The 22228-nt window shown below is 37.8% G+C and overlaps 3 protein-coding genes across 3 annotated transcripts in view; 1 reads left to right on the forward strand and 2 right to left on the reverse strand.

The window, feature by feature from the left end:
- LOC145457194 (FACT complex subunit SPT16-like) overlaps positions 1 to 22228 on the reverse strand; it is a 284951-nt gene that overhangs the window by 5980 nt on the left and 256743 nt on the right. The window contains exons 2-16 of the mRNA XM_080335373.1: positions 7212 to 7295; positions 7047 to 7145; positions 6900 to 6983; positions 5626 to 5769; positions 5474 to 5566; positions 4368 to 4514; positions 4136 to 4287; positions 3905 to 4077; positions 3081 to 3245; positions 2730 to 2908; positions 2393 to 2488; positions 1260 to 1375; positions 1043 to 1199; positions 921 to 985; positions 802 to 864 (exon numbers count right to left, since the gene is read on the reverse strand). Of these exons, the coding sequence (XP_080191499.1) occupies positions 802 to 864; positions 921 to 985; positions 1043 to 1199; positions 1260 to 1375; positions 2393 to 2488; positions 2730 to 2908; positions 3081 to 3245; positions 3905 to 4077; positions 4136 to 4287; positions 4368 to 4514; positions 5474 to 5566; positions 5626 to 5769; positions 6900 to 6983; positions 7047 to 7145; positions 7212 to 7277 (1799 nt within the window). The 5' untranslated portion in view covers positions 7278 to 7295. The remainder of the gene's footprint in view (positions 1 to 801; positions 865 to 920; positions 986 to 1042; positions 1200 to 1259; positions 1376 to 2392; positions 2489 to 2729; positions 2909 to 3080; positions 3246 to 3904; positions 4078 to 4135; positions 4288 to 4367; positions 4515 to 5473; positions 5567 to 5625; positions 5770 to 6899; positions 6984 to 7046; positions 7146 to 7211; positions 7296 to 22228) is intronic.
- LOC145457197 (lipid scramblase CLPTM1L-like) lies at positions 8450 to 15650 on the reverse strand. The gene is made up of 14 exons (XM_080335377.1): positions 15433 to 15650; positions 12484 to 12584; positions 12239 to 12416; positions 12049 to 12173; positions 11600 to 11672; positions 11331 to 11448; positions 11170 to 11264; positions 10348 to 10442; positions 10080 to 10290; positions 9938 to 10020; positions 9085 to 9119; positions 8924 to 9024; positions 8752 to 8867; positions 8450 to 8689 (listed from the first exon to the last, which is right to left on the reverse strand). The coding sequence occupies exons 1-14, from the start codon at positions 15595 to 15597 to the stop codon at positions 8614 to 8616; spliced, it is 1572 nt and encodes a 523-aa protein (XP_080191503.1). The 5' UTR covers positions 15598 to 15650; the 3' UTR covers positions 8450 to 8613.
- On the forward strand, positions 16369 to 21163 carry LOC145457203 (ubiquitin domain-containing protein UBFD1-like). The gene is made up of 5 exons (XM_080335385.1): positions 16369 to 16831; positions 16893 to 17080; positions 18872 to 18979; positions 20174 to 20340; positions 20947 to 21163. The coding sequence occupies exons 1-5, from the start codon at positions 16522 to 16524 to the stop codon at positions 21020 to 21022; spliced, it is 849 nt and encodes a 282-aa protein (XP_080191511.1). The 5' UTR covers positions 16369 to 16521; the 3' UTR covers positions 21023 to 21163.

Genomic DNA, 22228 nt, shown 5'->3' on the forward strand with positions numbered 1-22228 from the left:
TAAAGAATGAGTAATTACAGTTCTAGTTGCAACATTTGAAAAGCGAGTAGTTCTAGTTGCAACTTTTGAAGAGTGAGTAATTACAGTTATAGTTGCAACATTTGAAAAGTAGTTCTACTTTAAAGAATGAGTAATTACAGTTATAATTGCAACATTTGAAAAGCAAGTAGTTCTAGTTGCAGCTTTTACAGAGTGAGTAGTTACAGTTCTAGTTGCAACATTTGAAAAGTAGTTCTACTTTAAGGAATGAGTAATTACAGTTCTAGTTGCAACATTTGAAAAGCGAGTAGTTCTAGTTGCAGCTTTTACAGAGTGAGTAGTTACAGTTCTAGTTGCAACATTTGAAAAGTAGTTCTACTTTAAAGAATGAGTAATTACAGTTCTAGTTGCAACATTTGAAAAGCGAGTAGTTCTAGTTGCAACTTTTGAAGAGTGAGTAATTACAGTTATAGTTGCAACATTTGAAAAGTAGTTCTACTTTAAAGAATGAGTAATTACAGTTATAATTGCAACATTTGAAAAGCGAGTAGTTCTAGTTGCAACTTTTGAAGAGTGAGTAATTACAGTTATAGTTGCAACATTTGAAAAGTAGTTCTACTTTAAAGAATGAGTAATTACAGTTATAGTTGCAACATTTGAAAAGCGAGTAGTTCTAGTTGCAGCTTTTACAGATTGAGTAGTTCTAGTTGCGGTAAATCACACTGTCATTCAGATAAAGTAAATCTTAATCAAGAAAATAGACCACAACATCGCGATCATATACGCAACAACAAACAATGACACAAGTATCGAATTACTCACAATTCCTTGATAAAGGTCGAATCGTTGTGGCTGTTCGTTGGGTTTTCGTTACGAACTATTCCGCTGAAGAACATAAAATCAATGAAAAGATGTCGGGAATAACTATTTACCACACTTACCTTCCCGGACAGAAAAAGTTGATTCTCAAATACGAATAATCGCCTTCCGTGCTCATACTTATATTCTAAACGCGTAAAACGTTATCAACCTCGATACCATGAAAAGATAAAACATGGACAACCTTCACTGTAGATATGTGGTACGGGGTCGGAACTCCGAAAATGGGCAAGACGATCGTTTCGTATTTTTTGTCGATGAATATTTTCAAGTCGCGAATATCCGGTTCCTTGAACGGCAAAAGCGACGAAGACTTGTAAGAGATGTTGGATTTTTTAAGTCTGAACAAAAAAATACGGGTCGCATTTGCAATAGCAGAGGCCCGATGAGACAAGCTTTACTTCGCAGCTTGGACGTCGGATTTGCTGTCCATCATTCTCCTGCGGGCCTCCTCGTTGAGCTGGTTGGACAGTTCCTTCTGATGCGTGCGTCGCTTTTCCTCTAAACTTTGTTCTTGCTGCAACACATCAGGTGTGCATTAGGCCTCTTCAAATATGACTTTTTTTCTCAAATCGTACTGGCTACTTGATAAAATTGTCAGGTTACCTAATTTAAGCCTACACGCCAAATTTGGTTGAGAAAAACAGTCATTTTTGAAGAGCCCTAGTGCGCATAGCAACAGACCGAATCAACATGAAATGAGTTTTGAAGAAGTCTACCTAGTTTTCTCAGAATTCCAAACGCTAATCGCGAACTATTACAGTTTGAAAATTTTAAATTTTGATAAAATAAAGAAACAATTTTCTTAAATTTTACTGGCTACCGCATAAAATTGTTATGTTGTCTAAATAAACGATGTATAACAATTTTGGCTAAATTCCAACCAGTAGAGGCAAAGTTATTGCAGCTGAAAGTTCTGGATATGAAAAAATAGCAGTGATGGTGGGCAATCCTTTTTTCAACTGCAATAATTTCGCTTCTGCCCGTTGGAATTTAGCCAAAATTGTTATGCATCGTTTATTTACACAGTTTAACAATTTCACGGGGTAGCCGGTAAAATTTGAAATAAACATTTCAATATTTTGCGATAAATTTGAAAATTTTCAAACTGTAATAGCTTCGAGTTTACCGGTTGGAAAAGATTAAATTTGGTGTGCATCGTTTTTCTTTGGGTAACCTGACTATATAATCGTCTAACAAGTGAGATTTGGCAAAAAAAAGTTTTTTTAACAGCCCTAGCGCAGGCAAAGTGACAATATAATCAATAATCATTATGCCAGTAAAATTTGGGAAAAAATGTCTTCATTGAACAGTCCAGACGTACATCTTTCATAAAAAAGTGGCATTATCGCCCTTCCCATTACCCTCATTGTAAGTTTTAACATCCCATTCTAAATCGAATGCTTTGCAACAACCTCAAGGTCTTATTGATGATCCAATATTTTTTGACATTCCGCCAATCTTGGTAGTACGTCCCCAAATACCAATACCAATACAATAACACCAAACTATTAACAGTAATAATATCACTTACTCTGGTTTTTTCTTTGAGCACCGCGTTTCTAGCGCCCCTCCCTAACAACTCCTCCGTGGGCTGACTTTCTTCTTCGCTCTCTTCGTCGCTTTCGTCCTGCGATTAGATGATAGAATATTAGCCACACATGAAAAAATTTCACAAGCATCAAAGGAATCGTAAGGTGGTTTTCTGAAGCCCAACCGATATATGGGTAACCTGGTCGGCCAACATCGTACATAACATACATAGATGCACAACGAAACAGGAAAATAGTCGATTGAAATCAAAACTTGTTTTCAATAGAGGGTATAGCATCAACAACACTAAAATCTAACAGTAAATTACTGTGTCATACCTTCAGAAATATTGAAATATTCTTCGCGCGCTTCTTGTCTTTAGTCAATACTTTCACGGGTTCGCCATCATTGACAACAACCGTGTCGCCCACAAAAAGCGAATACGTTTTCTCGTTCTCATTTTCCGCGGCAGGATTGACGAGTTTCGCCAATCCGATGTTGATATTGAACACCATTCCTGAAGATAGAAGGCAATCGTTACACGGGAAGATTGTTCAATTGAATAGTATATTAATGTTGAAATGAACCCGAATATTTTCGGCTGACACTCGTCAGGGGTAATCGTCAGCAACTAGTTGAGAATTGCAAAGCACATTGGAAGATTATTGAATCATAAAATTTACGGCCACCTTTTTTGGCTTTGATTTGATTTTTTCCGTTGATCAGATACGTGCTTTCGCGAAATTCAATCCCAGACGCGAACCCAAAGTTACGCGTCAGTTTTTCGACGACAGAAGGCTTCTCCGACTTTGCTTTCTTTATGACAGCGTTGTACACATCACACAGCGCGACTCCTTAAAACGCGATCCGCAACATAATCAAAACAGTTTACAATCATCATCATTTAAAGCAGAAATAAAATTAGGTAAATCACGCTCTTTTTGAAATAATACTGATATTTTTAGCTTGATTAACATTTTATAACTGAATTCAATTTCTGTAATAAAATACCAATACCAAAAACATTTGTGTTTTCCTTCAGTTCGGATTTCAATAGATGTTATTGGTAGCAATACTGATATTGGTGAACCCACACAATGCAAATGCTGCTGTAAATGCTAAATTTGTGAACACTGAATTGAATTTCTGTAAAAAAACACTAATACAAAAACCATCCGTGTTTTCCTTCAGTTCAGATTTCAAGAGATATATTTGGTAGCAATACTGATATTGGTGAGCCCACACAATGTAAATGCCAAATTTGTGAACACTGAATTGAATTTCTGTAAAAAAAACACGAATACAAAAAAACATCCTCGTTTTCCTTCAGTTCAGATTTCAAGATATGTTATTGGTAGCAATGCTGATATTTGTGAGCCCACACAATGCAAATGCTGGATACTCGAGCACACACATTTCTTTTACGCCATCGATACCCGTATATATGTTCCACTTTCCGTTTCAAGTTTTGAAACCCAATTACTGCCACAACTAAAAATACACCACCACCAACCGTGTTGCAACTTCTCGAATATCAGCTCCTCCAAATTGAGAAGGAGCGTGTAGGTCTCCTGCATTTCGTTAGTCGGATTCACCATCAAATTCCGTACGACGTTCGCGCAATACGAGCGGTATCTCACCCCGAGCATGCACACGATAACTCCAAATTGCAAGATATTCTTGTCGCTAAAAATTGATGATATTGATTGCATGACAAATAGACGAGCATTGTTCGCGAACCAACCTGACCACACTAAATTTCAAACTGCAGTTGGGGCCGCTTTGAACAATAGGCGGGTAACACGATTCGACAAAAGACGGGTCCGACCCGCGTAGATATTTCTTGTCCTCCAAAGACTTTTCCACAAGCTCAGCGACTTTGCTATGTTTCACTTTCTGAATACAACAACTCACAATTATTTCGCATACTGCAAGGATTGAACCAGCAATTTGTGAGACAAAATAGTATGACCAACCCTGTCGGCATCAATAACGTCCTTCATGTGTTCCTTGAAGACTTTGCTGTAAACTTCCAGCGTGATTAACGACGCCTTGTGGAGAAGATTAATTTCAGATTCGTCTTTCACGGCCATCACCATCGCGACATTCGCAGACACGTCAACCTACAATCATTGGAACGTTCAAAGAGTAGTACTTTGTGGTGCAGAGTTTGAATATTGAAACACAGAGTGCATTCATATTCGCAAATTTATATATTCTAATCTTTTCAACTGACTCTCATCGGGAACGGCTGTCAGTAAATACGAGGATTGCAATTAGAAATTTGAAAATGAAATGGATAGTGTGACGTCAGAACTATCATTTATTTTTCTTTATTATTAGTAACAATATTATTGAATACCTACTCGGCTATTATTAATTAGACATGAAAAGTGTTTCAGAAAGTAGTTATTGCTATGTATAGTCCGAATTTCATATTTGAGTATTATCTCATCCACATTTATAACCTTCCATGCCATTAAACTATCCGATGCGATTGCTAGAAGTCTGGTTGCATTTTGTGAAATGATGATAAGGGGGGCGCGAAATTTTTCACTTTCATAAAGGGGGGCGTGTCTAGAAAAGTTTGAGAACCACTGCAGTAGGCCAAGGCCCACAGGGCTATTTTGAATGAGTTGGGGACGGCGAAAAAAATGATTCCTCTGTATAATTTGTTGCATATTTTCAAGCAAGCAATATAATTACACTGTAAAATTTATTTCACAAGTATAATTTGTTTCATTTTCAAGAGAACAGTACATTTATATTGAAATATTCATTACACTACTACAACCTTTTCAACTGACTTGCAGCAGGAGCTTAGAGCAGTAAATGTGGACTAAATTTGTCCGTGACATGTAATCACGTTCAACAGTAGAGTCACAACTTCGATTATCAACACGAACGAATATTCCCAGATTCATACACGAAACTATTTTGTTTTATATATATTACTAAATCATAGAGATAGAATTCTTTCCATGTTTTGAGCAGAACTCCAAGAAGCGGACCACAGAACACTTGAAGTAGCAAGTAGCAAGATGACTGTGTAAACACACTGAATGCTAAACTAACTTCTTACCTTATCGAGCCCTGACTTCTTGAATGCTGCACCCCACGCATCAATGAACTTGGACGAAAACTTGTCCTTTGCAAATATTCCAGCAGTTTTACCCTGATTGGATGGCAAATAATCTTTAGTAATTCAACAACAGGATATTCGACAATTTTTACGTTTTTACTGCCTTTCATAGATTTCAAAATTTTTGCAAAATTGTCGGAATTGTCTTCCTTCTCTCGCAAGATCAGCTTGATCTCGGGAATTCCATTTGAATTTTCGCTATTTTTCGTGTCCGCGGCTGGCTTCAAGAAGTTAATCTGCAAAAAGGAGATATATTCAGGGTGGTAACCAAGTCACAAGTAAATTTCGCTTTTATAGTTTTGACTCGAGTCCAGTCCGAGTTCAAGTCAGGGTTGAGTGCGAGTCATAGTGTTCAGACTCGAGTCCTAGTCATAGAGTTTACTGTACATTATTGAGTTCAATATGGGTATAACTCGCTTGTGTGAAACTCTTGGGTGATATCGAAGGCCTCACATTCCCAAAATACTCATGTACAAATACAGATAAGATAGGGTTTCTGGGTCTAATTTTCGCGTATTGGTCCTGATACACGAGATTTGAATCAAATAATATTGAATTTCTCGAGTCATATGACTTGGTCGAGGCAAGCGAAATGACTCGAGTACAAGTCGAGTCAATACAAAAATTGACTCAAGTCAAGTCGAGTTATTTTTATTTTTAAAAAAATGACTCGAGTCCGGAGTCAACAAAAAATTGCGACTTGAGTTATTATAAACCTAGATTCTGGATATATTATAACTAAGGCAATTTTATTCGTCAAAATAGGTCAAAATTTTAGCCAACAACTGCTGCTGTTAAACGTTCTTTCTCCATTCTTGGCAAGCCACTTGATAGAAGGACAGACACTTTCTATCCGAGAATGTAGGAAAGTATCTTCTGCTGTACTACAACAGATTTCAATTATTTCCACCATAATGCGTGATGTCGCAACTGGAATACCTCATAGGACCATATTTCGTTAATTAAGTTTTTTCATGTAAAAATTTGTCAATTTATGAGGCAAAAAAGCATTTTCTCAGGACAAACTACTTCGTAACAGATCTGACCAGAAATGTAGATAAGTAGTACAATTCTAACATTATGTGCGAAAACACCTAATTTGCATACATGAGGTCGAAATTGGGTCAAGTTTTGAGAGGTCAAAAAATGTCAAAATTTTGATTTTTTAGGTCAAAAACTTTCGTATTTTACGTCAAAAAAAATCGCCGTGATTTCAATATTCAACTCACTATTATCAATTACCAGATCCACAAACAAAATAACTGATGTAACAGTGATAAAAATTATCTTGAAATTATATGAAAATTCAGATCTTCGGTATTTTCACTGAACAAGAAGATGTAGGTCTATGTACTACTTTTGGTACCTTTTTTTGACTGGCCATGAAATTAATTTCATTTTCGCAGAATACCACAATAACATCGGTCAGTTCGTATCCAAACAGCCATGTCTGTAACAGAAATGTACATTTATAATTTGAGCATATGATATTAAACCTCAAATATTCACCAACCTGCAAAGCTATGGACTTGGAGTATACTGCTTCATTATCACTTCCCATTTCTACGACGAGACCATCTGCTTTTGCAAAATTACTATCTCCGCTGGCATCCTTTAAGGCAAAACAGAGATAATTGAACACAGGACTGTTGTATGATAGGGAAATGAATTTTTTTACCCTCCATGCAGAGTATAATTTCTTTAACCTTCTATAAAACGTTTCAGTATCGAGTGACACCGACATATTTCTAAATTCTGTGTCTGGGCAAGCAAAAAACAGATTGTAAAAACGCGAAAAATGATGAAATATAGTCACATGTCCCAAACAGCCGGTGAATGTAGACCAGCAATCAATAATCCTAAATTTTACAGTTATCGAATGCTCACCTAACGACTCATCTACGGATTGATTTGAATTATTTCTACAGAAATCTGGCAAATCTGAACTGAACTAACAACATTGACTTCGCATGAAATCCAGAACCCCGATCATCGCGCGCAATGGCGTTTAGCGATGCGTGAAGTCTAAATTCTTCAAGTGTGGTAGTCTGTGGTTCAAAAAGCAGCGGAAGTGGAAAAAACACAAAAACACTGAGCTAGGCGTAATATTATTATCAGTTGATTATATCATAATATTACTGGTCGTGGTGGCGTCGTGTGGGTCCTGTTCCTCGAATAATAATACTTTCTGCAATTGTTCCAATGTCCAAGTTATGACATGATCTGGTCGATATACAAGAAACCCATCATTGTATCAAGTACGCTGGACCCCAAATGTGGAACAGTATCTCGCCTACTATCCTACAGTCGCCAAGCATATCCATTTGTCCGCATTCAATTCGAAATACAACCAGTTTCTGCTGAATGAATACCACGGATATCTAGAACTTCTAGATATCGCTGATGAGTACTAGTCAGCACTCAAGATTACCAGACTACAACCTGACATATCGACCTCGCCTCAGCACTGAAGATTACCAGACCACAACCTGACATATCAGCCTCGGCCTTTTCATTTTATCGTAATCATGTGGTGTATTGATTTGATGAGAATTTCAATAAATATGATGCTGAATACGTGATGATAGCCTAAACGACGCATACTTAATTCGGAATGTTTCGACATCTGAGACTTACAGTAGCCTACGTGTGAGAAGGCCCATAGATAATGTGAGTCGCCAGTGAAGTATCAGAAGCTGACGGATGTAAGCGAGCGTGAATGGGGTCGTCCAAGAACATCACCAACTTATAGACAAGGACATTACGAACATACTGTGGTGGTGTAGAAGTCCCAATCAGGCGATTAACGCCGCTGTTGCTCATAGTATGAGTATAATCTGAGCATCTTCTCTTGGAGCACTCTCACTTCTTCGATATGACATTCTTTTCCAGTGTATCGTCGAAAATCGTAGCATGCCCTTTACCATACAAATTTATTTCTCTGTGGACTATTAGACAAACATTCGTAGTAGTCCTAACACAGCTACTGACGCAACGGAGAGCTGAAACAGATTGCTACATACACTGGTAAATTACAAATAATATATGACAAAGTGTGAACATGAATTTGAATCTGTGCTTCACTTTTTCTTTTTGTCCTCATCCTCATAGGAAATTCCAAATTCATTCACTCTTGACTTATCGACAGGGTATAACCTGTTGAAACAATAGGTATTGTTAAAGTAAGGCACAGTGACGTATATTCAACAATGACTCACCATCTCTGATAAAGATAGCAAAAAAATACAATATCATCTCGAAAGCACGCTATACGATGGCTTGTCGGCATCTTTATGATGAAAGCAAAGACATCGTCGATAAAGGTGTTGAATGCCTGTCATAATTCGAATATTTTAACATAGTTTACAGTTAAGGAATTCACACACTAACCTTATAAGTGAACGCCTTCCACGGTAAATGTGCAACAGACTTCATTTTATAATTTATAAAAAGTTGAGGCAGCATGAACAGAAATCCAAAAGCATAGACTCCTGCAGAAAAGAATGATAGTGTAATTAATGATGTTTCGCATAAAACTAGATTTTTCTCACCGTTCGCAAGGCTATTTATCAACCAGGAATACCAACTGAAAAAATGGTCCTTGTTCATCAAGTGCAGTTAAACAATACGAGAGATAATCTGAGCGGAATTTAACCCCTCAGACATAATTTGGAACATCGTGATTCACAATATTAGGATTAGACTTGGAAAACTAGATAATTCTAGTTGCCTAATTAGAATAATTAGAGCGAAATGTGGTCACAAGGTTCCGAGTCACAAGGCAATCTCACTTTTATAGTTTTGACTCGAGTCATTATCAATTCACCACCGACTCAAGTTTGAGTCCTAGTCAGCGAGCAGAGGGTCAAGTGCAAATTAGGGTATTATGACTCGAGACCGAGTCCAAGTCATTGTGCTGCCTGCTCGGTTTCCAGCTCCAGTCTTGTTAAACCCACTTTGTCTAACTCTGTTTGGCGATATCGAATGGTTTGCATTTATATTATACTCATTTTCCTCTCTTTTAGCTGTTTCTGGTCGCATTTTCAAGTACCAGTACCATTAGACGAAATCCCAATATGGCTAATTTACTATTCTTCGAAATTACAATGAAATGTCGGTCGTGGCCGTCTGAGTCTCGAGTAATGCGCAATGAAAATGACTAGGGTCAAGTCGAGTCATCGCATAATCGTGACTCGAGTCGAGTCGTGAATCAAGTCATTACGAGAATGAAATACAATTTAATATGAATTAAACTTGATTTAATTTCCAAGTTAATGTAAATTCAGTAATTCTAATCCAATTTGAATAAAACTGCATTCTTATAATTCTAATTTGATTTGGAAAAGCCAAATATTTTCTAGTCAAACTCTGGTTAGGGAAGGTTTAGGTAGAGTCCATACTCACCTTTTGTGCGGTACATAGAAGAGAGAATATATAGCACCAAGAGCAACCAACGGATAAAGGACATACGACAAGTACTGTATGGCCTGTAATCAAAGATATCGCTTATTATTCCAGCCACGTTTTAAATGTACATCGCATCAACCTGGTGATCATAATTTTCCGTCGTTTGTTCATCTCGGCTGTGATCGCCAACATGAATTTGAAACCTCCAGCCATTTCTAGTGACCTTAATTTTCAACGCGCGGGTCACTTTCCAGAGCTCTATTACACTTCCGATCCCGGCAGGAATCAACACAAGATAGCTCGTCTTTTCGTTCATCAAGTATAAGAAAATTATGATCGTGCTGACGCATCTGAACCAAGAGCAGGAATCAGACATTTGCACAGATAACAATAAGTTGATACGTCACCTGTATACTACAGTGTTGAAAGATAATCCAGTCATGGAATCCCGCTTTCTCCAGAAGTCAATATCATGTTTGAATGCCAAAAAATCGAACAAAATCTGCAGAAACAGAATGACAAGAATAAACCAGGGTTTCCCAAAGCGTTTACCTATTTTGGGGGTATTATTTATTCAGATCTCAGTTGATATATTCATAAACGTCAAGCAATCGAAAGTAAAAGTATTTTGATAAAACTAGCACATCAAGCTGTGCTCAAAGTAGTCATGATTGACAGCAGTAGTAAAGTCATATATTACTATAAGAACAAATATTATTATAGTGAATTCCAAGTAGCTTAGCTTGTCTGCCTGAAAACTGTCCTGAAAAGATAGTCTAGCATCAAAACCAATTGAGCAAGTGGTGAGAAGAAGGCGTGGTTGAGTACTCGAAACAAGTACTTTGTTACTGATCACCTCAGAGTTAATCCATTCATAAGCCTAATCAAGCATATGTGAACATGGTTATTATGTTGAAGTAAAATAGAAAGCTGTGAACGAGAATGCCTGGAATTGGTGATGAAATGCGGGTATGTTTGTCAAAAATACAACCTTTCAAGTCGTATATGTTTGTATCAGAGATATCTAGGGAGTTCTAGACTAGATATCCCTGGTTTGTACTTGCCATCCATCTCATTACTATGCGAGAATAAATTTTTTGAGGAAAATTTCCTCTTTTGAAAATGTGCCGCGAGGGTTTTACAATATTTATAGTGTGCCACCAGTTGAAAAAGTTTGGACACCACTGGTATCGACTATAGAGCGCATCACTGTCACTTGGTGAGCTTACATGAAAGGTAGAAACAAAGAATGTTGCTGCAAGGAAATAAATGTTGGTGTCCGTGAAGATCCCGCGGACTTCTTCGGTATCTTCTTCTGTGAATCCTATAACATTACATGAATCAATTAAAGACTTTGATAAATAAGCAATGAAAATTAGTGTAATATTACCTAAATCTTGCATAGCAGTCAGCGAGTTCAAGAGTGTAGTCCATAGCCGCAATTTTCCGATTGATATTGCCGAATATGAAATATCCAACGAGACGTTTGTCATGTCGCTTTTAATTTCCTTGAAACACAAGAGAATAACGTGACGGTTAAACTTCACCCAGAAAAAAAAACCATTCTCTAGTAGTTGCTGACGATTACCCCTGACGAGTGTCAGCCGAAAATATATAGGTTTATTTCAATATGGATATGTATTATTCAAAATAACATACCTTCAAGTCGCTCTTTAACAGTGATAATTCATCAATAAATAGAATTGGAAGATAAGATCCATACTTTGTTTGCCTGAAATCAAAGTATTCAACGCATGTTTACTGGGATTGTTGAAAAAAAAAAATTTCAAATTTTTGCGGCTATTTGATAAAAATGTTAGGTGGACTAGAGAAACATTGCACACCAAATTTGGCTCAATTCCAACTGGTAGATGAGAAGCTATAGAAGTTTGAAAATTTTGATTTTAATATAAAAATATTTGAAATTTTTATAGTCATGTAGAATATGTCGAGTCGACTCGTGATTTTACGTTGACTCGAGTCATTTTGCATTTCCAAGAAAATGACTCGGGTCAACGTAATATCACGAGTCAAGGCTGACTCGAGACGTGTCATTACAACCCACTAGTAAACCGCAACACAACAATTTATCACAAGATAACACTCACTTAATATGCATCGCAATATCCATCGGGAAATCGTTCTTGATGAATCGGAAAGGTGGATGCACAACATTCACGTTCATTTTGCTCCGCCAGTGCAATACCATCTCACTTTTTGGGCTAGATTCCGTCTATAAAACGATACAGAACAGCTATGATACGGCCGCGTAATAATGACGAACGAGACCATTCTCACATCGTTGCCATCCGATACTAATTTGAAGAATTTCACGGCTTTGGAATACTTGGTCAATTGAAATAATTTCGTGTTTGAATAATCTCCCGATTGAAGTCGACCTTGCTCATGGAGCACAACGTGGATATAAAGATTTGTGGATAGCTTCTTTGTCTTCGGTAATTCTACCTCGACCGTTCTTGAAATGTAAGATTATTTTAGCCATCATATTGGGAACACAATACTGATTTGAATTCCTAACATACTCATCATATTGCTTCTGAAAATCGATATCTTTCACACTCCATATCGGTTTCAGTGTTGAAATTGAATCCAGCTTCTTCTTTTTCGTACAATAAACATTGAGCTGTAAAGATACAAATAACTTGTCATTAGTTAACACAATAATTCAAATAATCACATCTGAATCGAGTATTAATTGTAATGGATCAAGTGGAATAGTGAGAGACAAATAGTTTTGAGTAGTCATATTATGTGCCCCCTTTCCACTTAGCGTTATAATATGAATGAGAATTAAAGTTTCAGTACTTTTTCCACACCTCGGAAGTCTATCATTCGCCGAGAATAGAAAGGGCCCATGTCCATTTTTCATAATTTCATTGTTTTGGAGTTTTCTAATATATGGATACAGATATTTCAGACGGTAATGAGACCTTCTCATATATTGATACTTGATGGCCGAATAGTTTTGATTGCATTTGAGAATAGAATGGGCCTATGTCCTTTCCCATCACCTTGCTTAAAGTAATTAATTGGACATACGCCCATCTTATCGTTGATGCATTGTGACAGACAATTGAATTTTTGATTTCAGTTAATGAGAAACAATGAACGCTATCTAATATTTCAGTTATAGAAAGAGCAATCTAGCAAGGGTTTGGAAAATACCACTCACATTGATTTGAGCAGCTAAAAGCATTCCGGGGGAAATGAACTTTCAAAACACCAGGTATCAGTATTAATGTCATGTGAATGTCAAAAATGTGAAAATACACTTGTTTCAATAGTCAACTGCCATTGTTCATAAAATACAGCATCATAATGTCTAAAAAGACGGATTAAAAAGAATGGACACAAGGGCCTATGTCCTAATATTGAGTCAAATGGGCCCATGTCCCAGCATATTATTGACCGTTAATCAAGGCCTAAGTCGATTCGGGGAGGAAAAACAGGCCGACAGACTGATTGGTTTTAAAATGGATATTTGTTCCAAGAGTAAGTTGATTGATAAGAAAAATCAAAGAACTAATAACAGAAAAAGCTTTGAGATCTTTCCATAATGAATACGTAGAATCTTTAAATTCAATTTTCTCAGAATTATGAAATGTGAAATAGGCCCTTTCTCTTCTCGGTAAACGCTATAAACCTAGATTGGTCGTATCGGGGTATCTGAAACATGTAGTAGGCTACACAGCTGCGCATTGTTGAAAAATAGCTTTTTTTTCAGGATTCCGGGGATTCACTGATTAGATTGTTCGGTGGCCTGAAAAAACGAGACACTACGCCAAATTTGGCTCAATTCCAACCAGTAGAAGCAGACGTAGATCCAATCAAAATATTTGAATTAATTATAAAATATTTCAAATTTTACTGCCAACCCCACGAAATTGTTGAGTTGTCTACAAAAGCAACGCAAAACAAATTTGACACAATTACGACCCGTAGAAGCGAAGTTATTCTAGTTTTTCATTAATAATTCTAGGGTTACCCGCCAACCGCCGTCAATGCTAGGCTTATATTTGCAAATCCAAAACTTCCAACTGCCATAACTTAGCCTCTACCGGTAGAAAGTGAGCAAAAATTGTATGCATCATTCTTTCAGACAACTTAACAATTTCACGAGGTTGACAGTAAAATTTGAAAAAAAAATTTCAATCATTTTTTTATAAACTCAAAAATTTCAATTGACTCTGCGTCGGCTTCTACTAGTTGGAATTGAGCCCAATTTGGTGTGAAGTGTATTTTTAGGCAACGCAACTATTTAATCAGTGAAAACAATCAATCCACACTATTGTCAAAAAGTAAAATAAAACGAGTATGGTCGTAATAACTATCAGAAACTAACTTAAATGTGTCGAAATGCCATCGTTTTTATTCTAGCTGCATAAAAGGTGCATATTTGAACTTTTCAATTACCAATACTCTTCTCTTATGACAGCAAAATTTTTGGCAATCGGCATCGAATCACTTGGGTACTCGAATAACTTCAGCCCTAATTATTAGTAGCCTGCATTATTTCAATATTAGTGTTCATCAAATTTAAATTGATCATAAGCATAACGATAAAAAAGTTGACATGTCAATTAATATGATTGTTTGTTTATTCATCATTTCTTACAATTCAAGGCACCACAAGATTGCGATGGAATGAAAAGATAGGAAGGTGTCAAAATGACTTGCGAGTACACTGTCGTCCATTCAATCCAACACTCACCGAGGCCTAGAACATGTAATAAAGGTTTATATAAGTAGGTAGGCCTATGTATTAACCATCATCAACATCATTTTATTGAAACTGTCCTTGTGTTACATTGTATTGATACAATATAATGTCTAATATAGAAAGTGCTCATCCGCAATGAAATTATTTACGGTACCGTACTAATGATAAAAAAATGAGTCAAGATGGAATTAAATATCTGAAAAGTGGTTGCCCTGACAATTTCCAGATGCACCATTACTTATCGGCACTTTAACCCGGGGTTGTAGTAACCAAGTCATGAGGTTCGCAGTCTCAAGTCAATTTGAGATAGTTCTGACTCGAGTCATTGTGAATTCACCACCGAGTCAAGTCCGAGCGAGGGATCGAGACTGAGTCAGAGAGTTAAGACTTGAGTCTGAGTCCAAGTCATATATTTACTGTTCCATATCGAGTTCAAGTCAGGTTCAACTGACTTGTGTGATACTCTTGGGTGACATCGAAGGCCTTGGACTCATAATATACTCATTTTTCTCACTCTAAACATGCTTATTCAAACAGATAAAAGATGGTTTATGGGCCTATTTTTCAATTATCGGCCCTGATATATGAGACTTGAATGAGCTATAATATAGAATATGGCGAGTCAATAGACACATTTTTTAAGAAAATGACTTGAATCAAGTCGAGTCAACGAAAACCTGCAAGTCTTACAGCCCTGCTTTGGCCATCAACTATACCATTGGGTAAGGAAAACGATCAGTAATATACTTACATTCCATGAGGTTCCAGTGGGTGGTTTGTAAGGCAAAAAACATTGAGCCTTTCCAGCTGATGGACATGATGGTGGATTCCAAATGCCATATATTATGTAAACAGTATGGCAAATGTAAGCGGCGACGATCACAGACACCAGCGTGGTTACCGAAAAGAGCTTCATTATACTAAGTCTTCATATATGCTTGGAACACAATATAAAATAATAAAGATCACTCGATCAGCATTTCTCGTTTAGGAAAGGTGTAATATAGTATAATTTCGAAATATCTATAACACCATTGTGATTGTACATTATAGGAATTCAGCATTTTTCGACAGCATAGAAAGCAGAGGTTCCCACTTCTCAGCCTGTGGGTCATGCCCATGGCCCCCCTACGTACGGCTCCCATAGCGCTGAGTTGCAAGTTTCCTGTTTCCCCTCATTTGAAAAAAATAGTAAACAGAGGAACTTGCAATACTAAACGGCGGACCGGGGAGACTGATAAAATCGCAACGGCACAAGCGGACCGCAGAACAGGCGGATTTTGGAATACTAGAAAGCGCACCGGGTGAACCATGACAAAATCGCGCTCATCATCATCATTGGTTTATTATCAATTTTTATCAGTTCAATACACCACAAAATGCGATACAATGAAAAGATAGGAAGTTGTCGATGCGACTTGGAGTAGTCTCTGGAATCAGAGACCCACCTTGGCCTAGGCTCCTCCGTTTAGTATTGAAAGTTCAGATAAGTGATAACGGATAAGATTGTTGAAACATAATGTTCCTTTCAATTCTCTACTGGTGGCTGACGATTACCCATGACGAATGTCAGCCAAAATTATTCGGGTTGATTTCAATGAGAATATATTATTCCTGAAGTTCTGTACCGCCTAAAGTCTATCGCAAGTTCTGCCTGTTGAGTGATCCGCTCGTTTCGCCGTTTAGTGTTCGCCGAAAATCATGCTGTCATGCAGAACGCAGATTAGTTTATAAAGCTTACCACATCACCCTGATTACGGACGGTATAAGACTACCTTTATATCGGTTTGTTCCTCTCAATACCGGTATATATAGCTTTTTTAAGTTTTCGTAAATTACGATGAGCGATGCAGCCACTTCAGATCCACAGGGCGAAATCAAACATGACGAGGTCACAAAGTGCAATCCTGATATGAAGAGTGGAGATAATGCCATGGAGATTTCCGAAAAAAATGGAAGCGATCCAGCTATGCAAACGTCTGATGTTCCGTGTGAAATTGATCTTACCGAGAAAGTAACATTCACATTAGTTTATAATAAGGCCAAGCACAAAATCGAATGGCCCTTAAATGATAAAGTATCTTCGTTGAAACACCATATCCATACATTGACGAAAGTGCCACCTCCTATGCAAAAGCTTATGTACAGAGGTATGTAAATTATTCTGATTAATTTTACACTTTTGTGATCGATTACTGTTGTTTTACGCAGGTATGTTGAAGGATGCAAAAACTCTACGCGAGAGTGGCGTTACGAATGGTGTAAAAATGATGGTCATCGGCTCAAAACTTGTTGATGTCATGACTGTGGATACAGTTGAAAAAGAAGACTCCGGCCCGTCCGGATCAAGTTCAAAAAATGAAGGGGAATCATTGTGTACTGTGAAGCCGCACTCCACCGTAAGATGACGTCTATCCAGGGCTGTAACCAAGTCACATGGCTCCGAGTCACAAGTCAATCTCACTTTTATAGTTTTGACTCGAGTCAAGTCGAGTCATTTTTACTTCACCACCGAGTCAAGTCCGAGTCCAAGTCATCGAGCAGTGGGTCGAGTGTCGAGTCCAAGTCATGGTATAATGACTCCAGTCCGAGTTCAAGTCATTGTGTTGACTGCTCAGTTTCCAGTTGAAGTTTTGTTAATCCCACTTTTTATAGCTCTATTTGGTGATATCGAATGGTTCGAATGTATGATACACTAATTTTCCTCCCTTTTAGCAGTTTTTGCTCGCATTTTCAAGTACCAGTACCAATAGACGAAATCCCAAGAGTGTGGTTACTTTACTTACTTTATTTCTATTCGAAAATACAATGAAATCTCGGTCTTGGCCGTCTGAGTCTCGAGTCATGCGCAATGACTCGAGTCCAAGTCGAGTCAATACACAGATTGACTCGAGTCGAGTCATTTCGGTATTTTGAGAAAATGACTCGAGTCAAGTCGAGTCATCAGAAAATCGTGACTCGAGTCGAGTCATGACTCGAGTCATTGCAACCCTGCGTCTATCTTATCAGCAAGACGCAACTTCTCATCAATTATCCTAGAATATGATAGTTTTCAACTGCCCGGTGCGCAAGTTCCAGCAAAAACCATGGTTGTATTGTAACCGAGTTCTGAGTCACAAGTCAATGTTACTTTTACAATTTCGACTCTAGTCAAGTCCGAGTCATAGTCTTGAGGTCCGAGTCCAGGTCATAGTGTTTACTGTTCATTATCGAGTTCAAGTCAGGTTTAACTCTTTTTTGAAACACTTGAGTGATGTAGAAGGCCTCGCATTCATAATATACTCACTTTTATCATTCTTAGCATGTTTATATAAACAGATAAAATACATTTTCTAGGGGCCCTGTGGATATAAAGCTGTATCAGCTGTATCACCGTGTGGATATAAAGCTGTATCAGCTGTCTCACCCTGTGGATATAAAGCTGTATCAGCTGTATCACCCTGTGGATATAAAGCTAGCGGGGGAGATAGTGTAGTGGTTACGATAAGCGCCCAGCACGCAGACGAACAGGGTTCGATTCCCGTTGGAGGTCTCCTATAGTCTTGGGCTCCTATAGGGTGATAAACACTCCCCCATCACGTTGTTCGCTTTTGCCATGAAATTATTGTTGTACTGTTTAGTGAGTCAGCGTTAAGCGCGAAAATTTTCGATATTTAATGATACGGCTGCGATACAACTGATACAGCTGTGATACAGCTGATACAGCTTTATATCCACAGGGTGATATAGCTGATACAGCTTTATATCCACAGGGCCTTTTCTTGGCCTAAGTGGCCGAGTCGATACACAACGCGGTTCAAGTCACGTCGTATCATTTTCCGGTTTTGAGAAAATCACTCGAATCATCGAAAAATTGCAACCAGGGTCATGTCATTACAACCCTGCAGAAACCTACTTCCATAACTCTTCATTCTAGTGGTTTTTAATGATAAGTCACTCGATATTTGCCTAGGAATGGCAATGGTTAGATATCAACTCTGTAGCATGTCCAGATACAAATAGTGCACATATATGCATGGTCTGTACTTGATATATGCACGCTGAATGAACCCAGACATGCTCCAGACATGATGTATGGGGGTAATGATATCTGACTATATCCACAGTACTGATCTCTATATCAGCTAATAGTAGATCCGTGGAGTCGTATTCATAACTTCTAACACAGCAATTGATTTCCTTCCCTTCAGATAATAGAAAAGGGTATCCCAGATGATGCAATGCCAGGATACGTCAACGGTCAAGAAGTCTTACCATCTTTCCCTTTGAAAGGGTTGGTGAATATGAAAAGCAACAAGGTATGGTGTGATGGAAATCTTCCATTGCGTGCTCTTGAAATTTTGAGCGAACTCTTTGTGGTGAATATTTTAATTCATGCATTTGTGTTGAACTGTTGATGTTGAGACATCGATATAACCCCAACATAATTTTGTTCGAAACCCACTCAGTAGGGTTACCTGCCGTCCTCTTTCAAGAGGATTCGTACTCTTTTTGACTTTTTTTAAAGTGTCCTCGAAGGACGCCCGAATGTCCTCTTTTTGCGAAGTTTTTTTTTTTTTAATTTCGGTTAAACGTATGTGAAAATTAGACTTTTAAGTCAACACTAAACACTAAATTTAAGTTAAAAGTGGGTGAATTTAGTGTCGAATGAAAGTGATGACCTTTGTTTTTGTCAACCAACTACAAACTCGGAATAAATTTACTTATTTTACCGGATTTTACTCCGCTCTTGTGAGTCTGAAAATTTTGCAAAAGATGTCCTCTTTTCAGATTCCGAAAATATGGTAACCCTACCACTATGAGTACACTACACTTTGACGTCAACTTTGCACAAATACTAACATCAAGTGTGTTCTGTATCGACGGTCTGCCAGATATGTTTGAACTACAAAATTAATCTGCGTAACTAACCCATTCGTTTCAAATCATATTGATTTTGTGACAAATTTAATTTGTGAAATCTTTCTATGCACTCATTTTACTGCTGGTCTAATTTCCAGTTTTCTGTAAATGCTACTGGAGAACTGTATAGTGTGTAATGAGCCAAGCTTGCTGTACACGCATTTGCTATTCTCATGCTGATAAGAATGAAGTACGAGTCTGTATTAACGGAACTTGGTTCAATGTCCAAGTTTTTTGCGAATTCTGTAAACTGAATTCTAAAAACTGTGTAGTTATAATTCTAATTTTAATGTAATTTGGAATTAGCTGTGTGGGTATAATTCTAATTCTACTCTAATTTGGAAAAGCTGAAGATTTTCTAATTCTCCAAGTCTGCTCCCGTTGGCACTTATCTGAAAAAATGAGAATGTTTTGGGCATAAAATTCCCCAATAGCGTAAACAATGTTCTTTTCAATTCTCTGCTACTTGCTTACGATTACCCCTGACAATTGTCGGTCGAAAATATTTTAATATTTTATTTCAATATGAATATATTATTCAGTTGTAGATTGAAAAATTTTTGTTTTCTGAAATATTATAATTTTTGAAGGTACGGCTGACATTTAAATTGGAGACTGATGAGTTGTGGATCGGTACCAAAGACAGGACGGAAAAGCTTCCGCTTACTTCGATTAAAGATGTGCGGGCAATAAAAATAGACAGCCATCCGGAATATCATTTTCTAGGACTGCAACTTGGTCCAACGGAAAGAAGCAGGTATTTCTATCTCCGCGATTTTTTGTTGGTCCTACTAAATTCAATGTCATTGTTGATGTACAATGTTCTTTCCAATTACGTACTAGTTGCTGACGATTACCCCTGACGAGTGTCAGCCGAAAATGTTTGGGTTCATTTCAATATGTTTATTCATATATTTTCATCATTCAATCTATTTGTTAGGTTACCGTATTATTTTCTTTCCTTGTTTTTAGAGGGTTGTTACTCCAGCCATGTACAATAGAGTTGTTCAAAAATGACTTTATTCTTCAAATTTTACTGGCTATTCGATAAAATTGTCAGGTTGGTTAAAAACTCTGTAGGCCTACACCAATTTTGGCTCAATTCCTACTGTAAACCCCATGGAATTGTAAAGTTGCCTAAAAAAAACGATGTACAACAAATTTAGCTCAACTAGTAGAAGCGAGGTTATTGGAGTACGAAATTTTGGATTTGAAAAAAAAGAGTAGGCTATCTAAGATGTGAAATTCGGTAATTTTATTGATTGGAACTACCCACCTTAAATACTATTATTTCAAATCCAAAATTTTAAACAATAACAACTGGATTGTCGCAATCTCAATTTCTAAACTTTGATTTTTACAGGTATTGGGTTTATTGGGTGCCATCCCAATATGTTGAAGCAATCAAAGATGCAATACTCGGATGGAAAGCCTTCTGATAGATACACACATTCTTTATCTGAAACCTCGCATTTCCATACGATCTCTTGTTTGCGCGCCAATTTCTTTCAGTGTACCGTAGTGTTGCAATTCGTTTCCTTGGGTTACCGGACAATAAATATTCTTTACTTTTGTTTAAATTCAAGCTCAAGTATCTATGGTGGATGATGCGATGTCGCTATTTGTCATCTGGCTTTTCCCATGTAAGGGTCTCCACAACAGACCATGGTTGCGCATTATAGTTTGATGTGTGCACTTTTCCGGCGTGGGATTCAATCAATCATTTCTAATAAATTTTCATCGTTTCAAAACACCACAAAACTGCGATACAATGAAAAGATAGGAAGGTGTCGAAACAACTTGGAGTAGTCTTTAAGTTCAGACACCCACCTTGGCCTAGGCGAAGTAAAGAAGAGGCGTGCGCACTGAATGAAAAGTAATGCAGAGAATATGCGACGCAATCTTATCAGTGGTATGGTTATAGGGTGACACTCACCGATATCATTTGAACCCGGGTGATTGCGAGACCATAGTGCTCTAATCGTTGAGCGATGATGGTTGACAATGTCTCTGTGTGGGGATATGCGGTTCGTTTTATTATCATTCCGAAACACTACAAGATTGCATTACAATGAAGAGACCAGACACAATTTTTTTTAACAACACTCATTGGGTTATAATTCTCATCTGAACAAGTTACACACAATGTACAATGCGATAAGACACAATGCGAAGGTGTGCGCCGGTGCGGTCTATCCCGCCGTCACTCCCTGCCGATTTGGGTTCTGATGGTGCTCTCCAACTCATGGTTAAAATACGGAATTCTTTACTGGGGTGCTGCCTGCAAGAATACGATTGACCTGCTGGAAAAACTACAACATCGGATTCTCCGTATCATTGCCAAGGCTCCAAGAGGGTCTGGATGTGAAACTGATAAATCCCTCAAAAGATGTTCTAGTCACTGGACACAGAAGATATGAGGAATATAGAAATTGCCAAGTTTATGTATCAGTTCCATTGCGGTCACATTCCCGATAATTTCAACGACTACTTCACCTCGGAATCAAAAGCGCACAACTACAACACCCGTGCATCCTCGAATAACAACTACTATCGCCGCAACAACAGCGACGCGGTGGAAGAGGAGCCCAGAGTACCCTCTATCGCGGAATCGAACCAGGGCCGCCCGGGTTGCTGGCGCATTA

The sequence above is a fragment of the Botryllus schlosseri genome, chromosome 15 (genome assembly GCF_051294905.1).
Source record: "Botryllus schlosseri isolate E-star chromosome 15, Bs_hap1, whole genome shotgun sequence".
Lineage (NCBI taxonomy): Eukaryota > Metazoa > Chordata > Ascidiacea > Stolidobranchia > Styelidae > Botryllus > Botryllus schlosseri.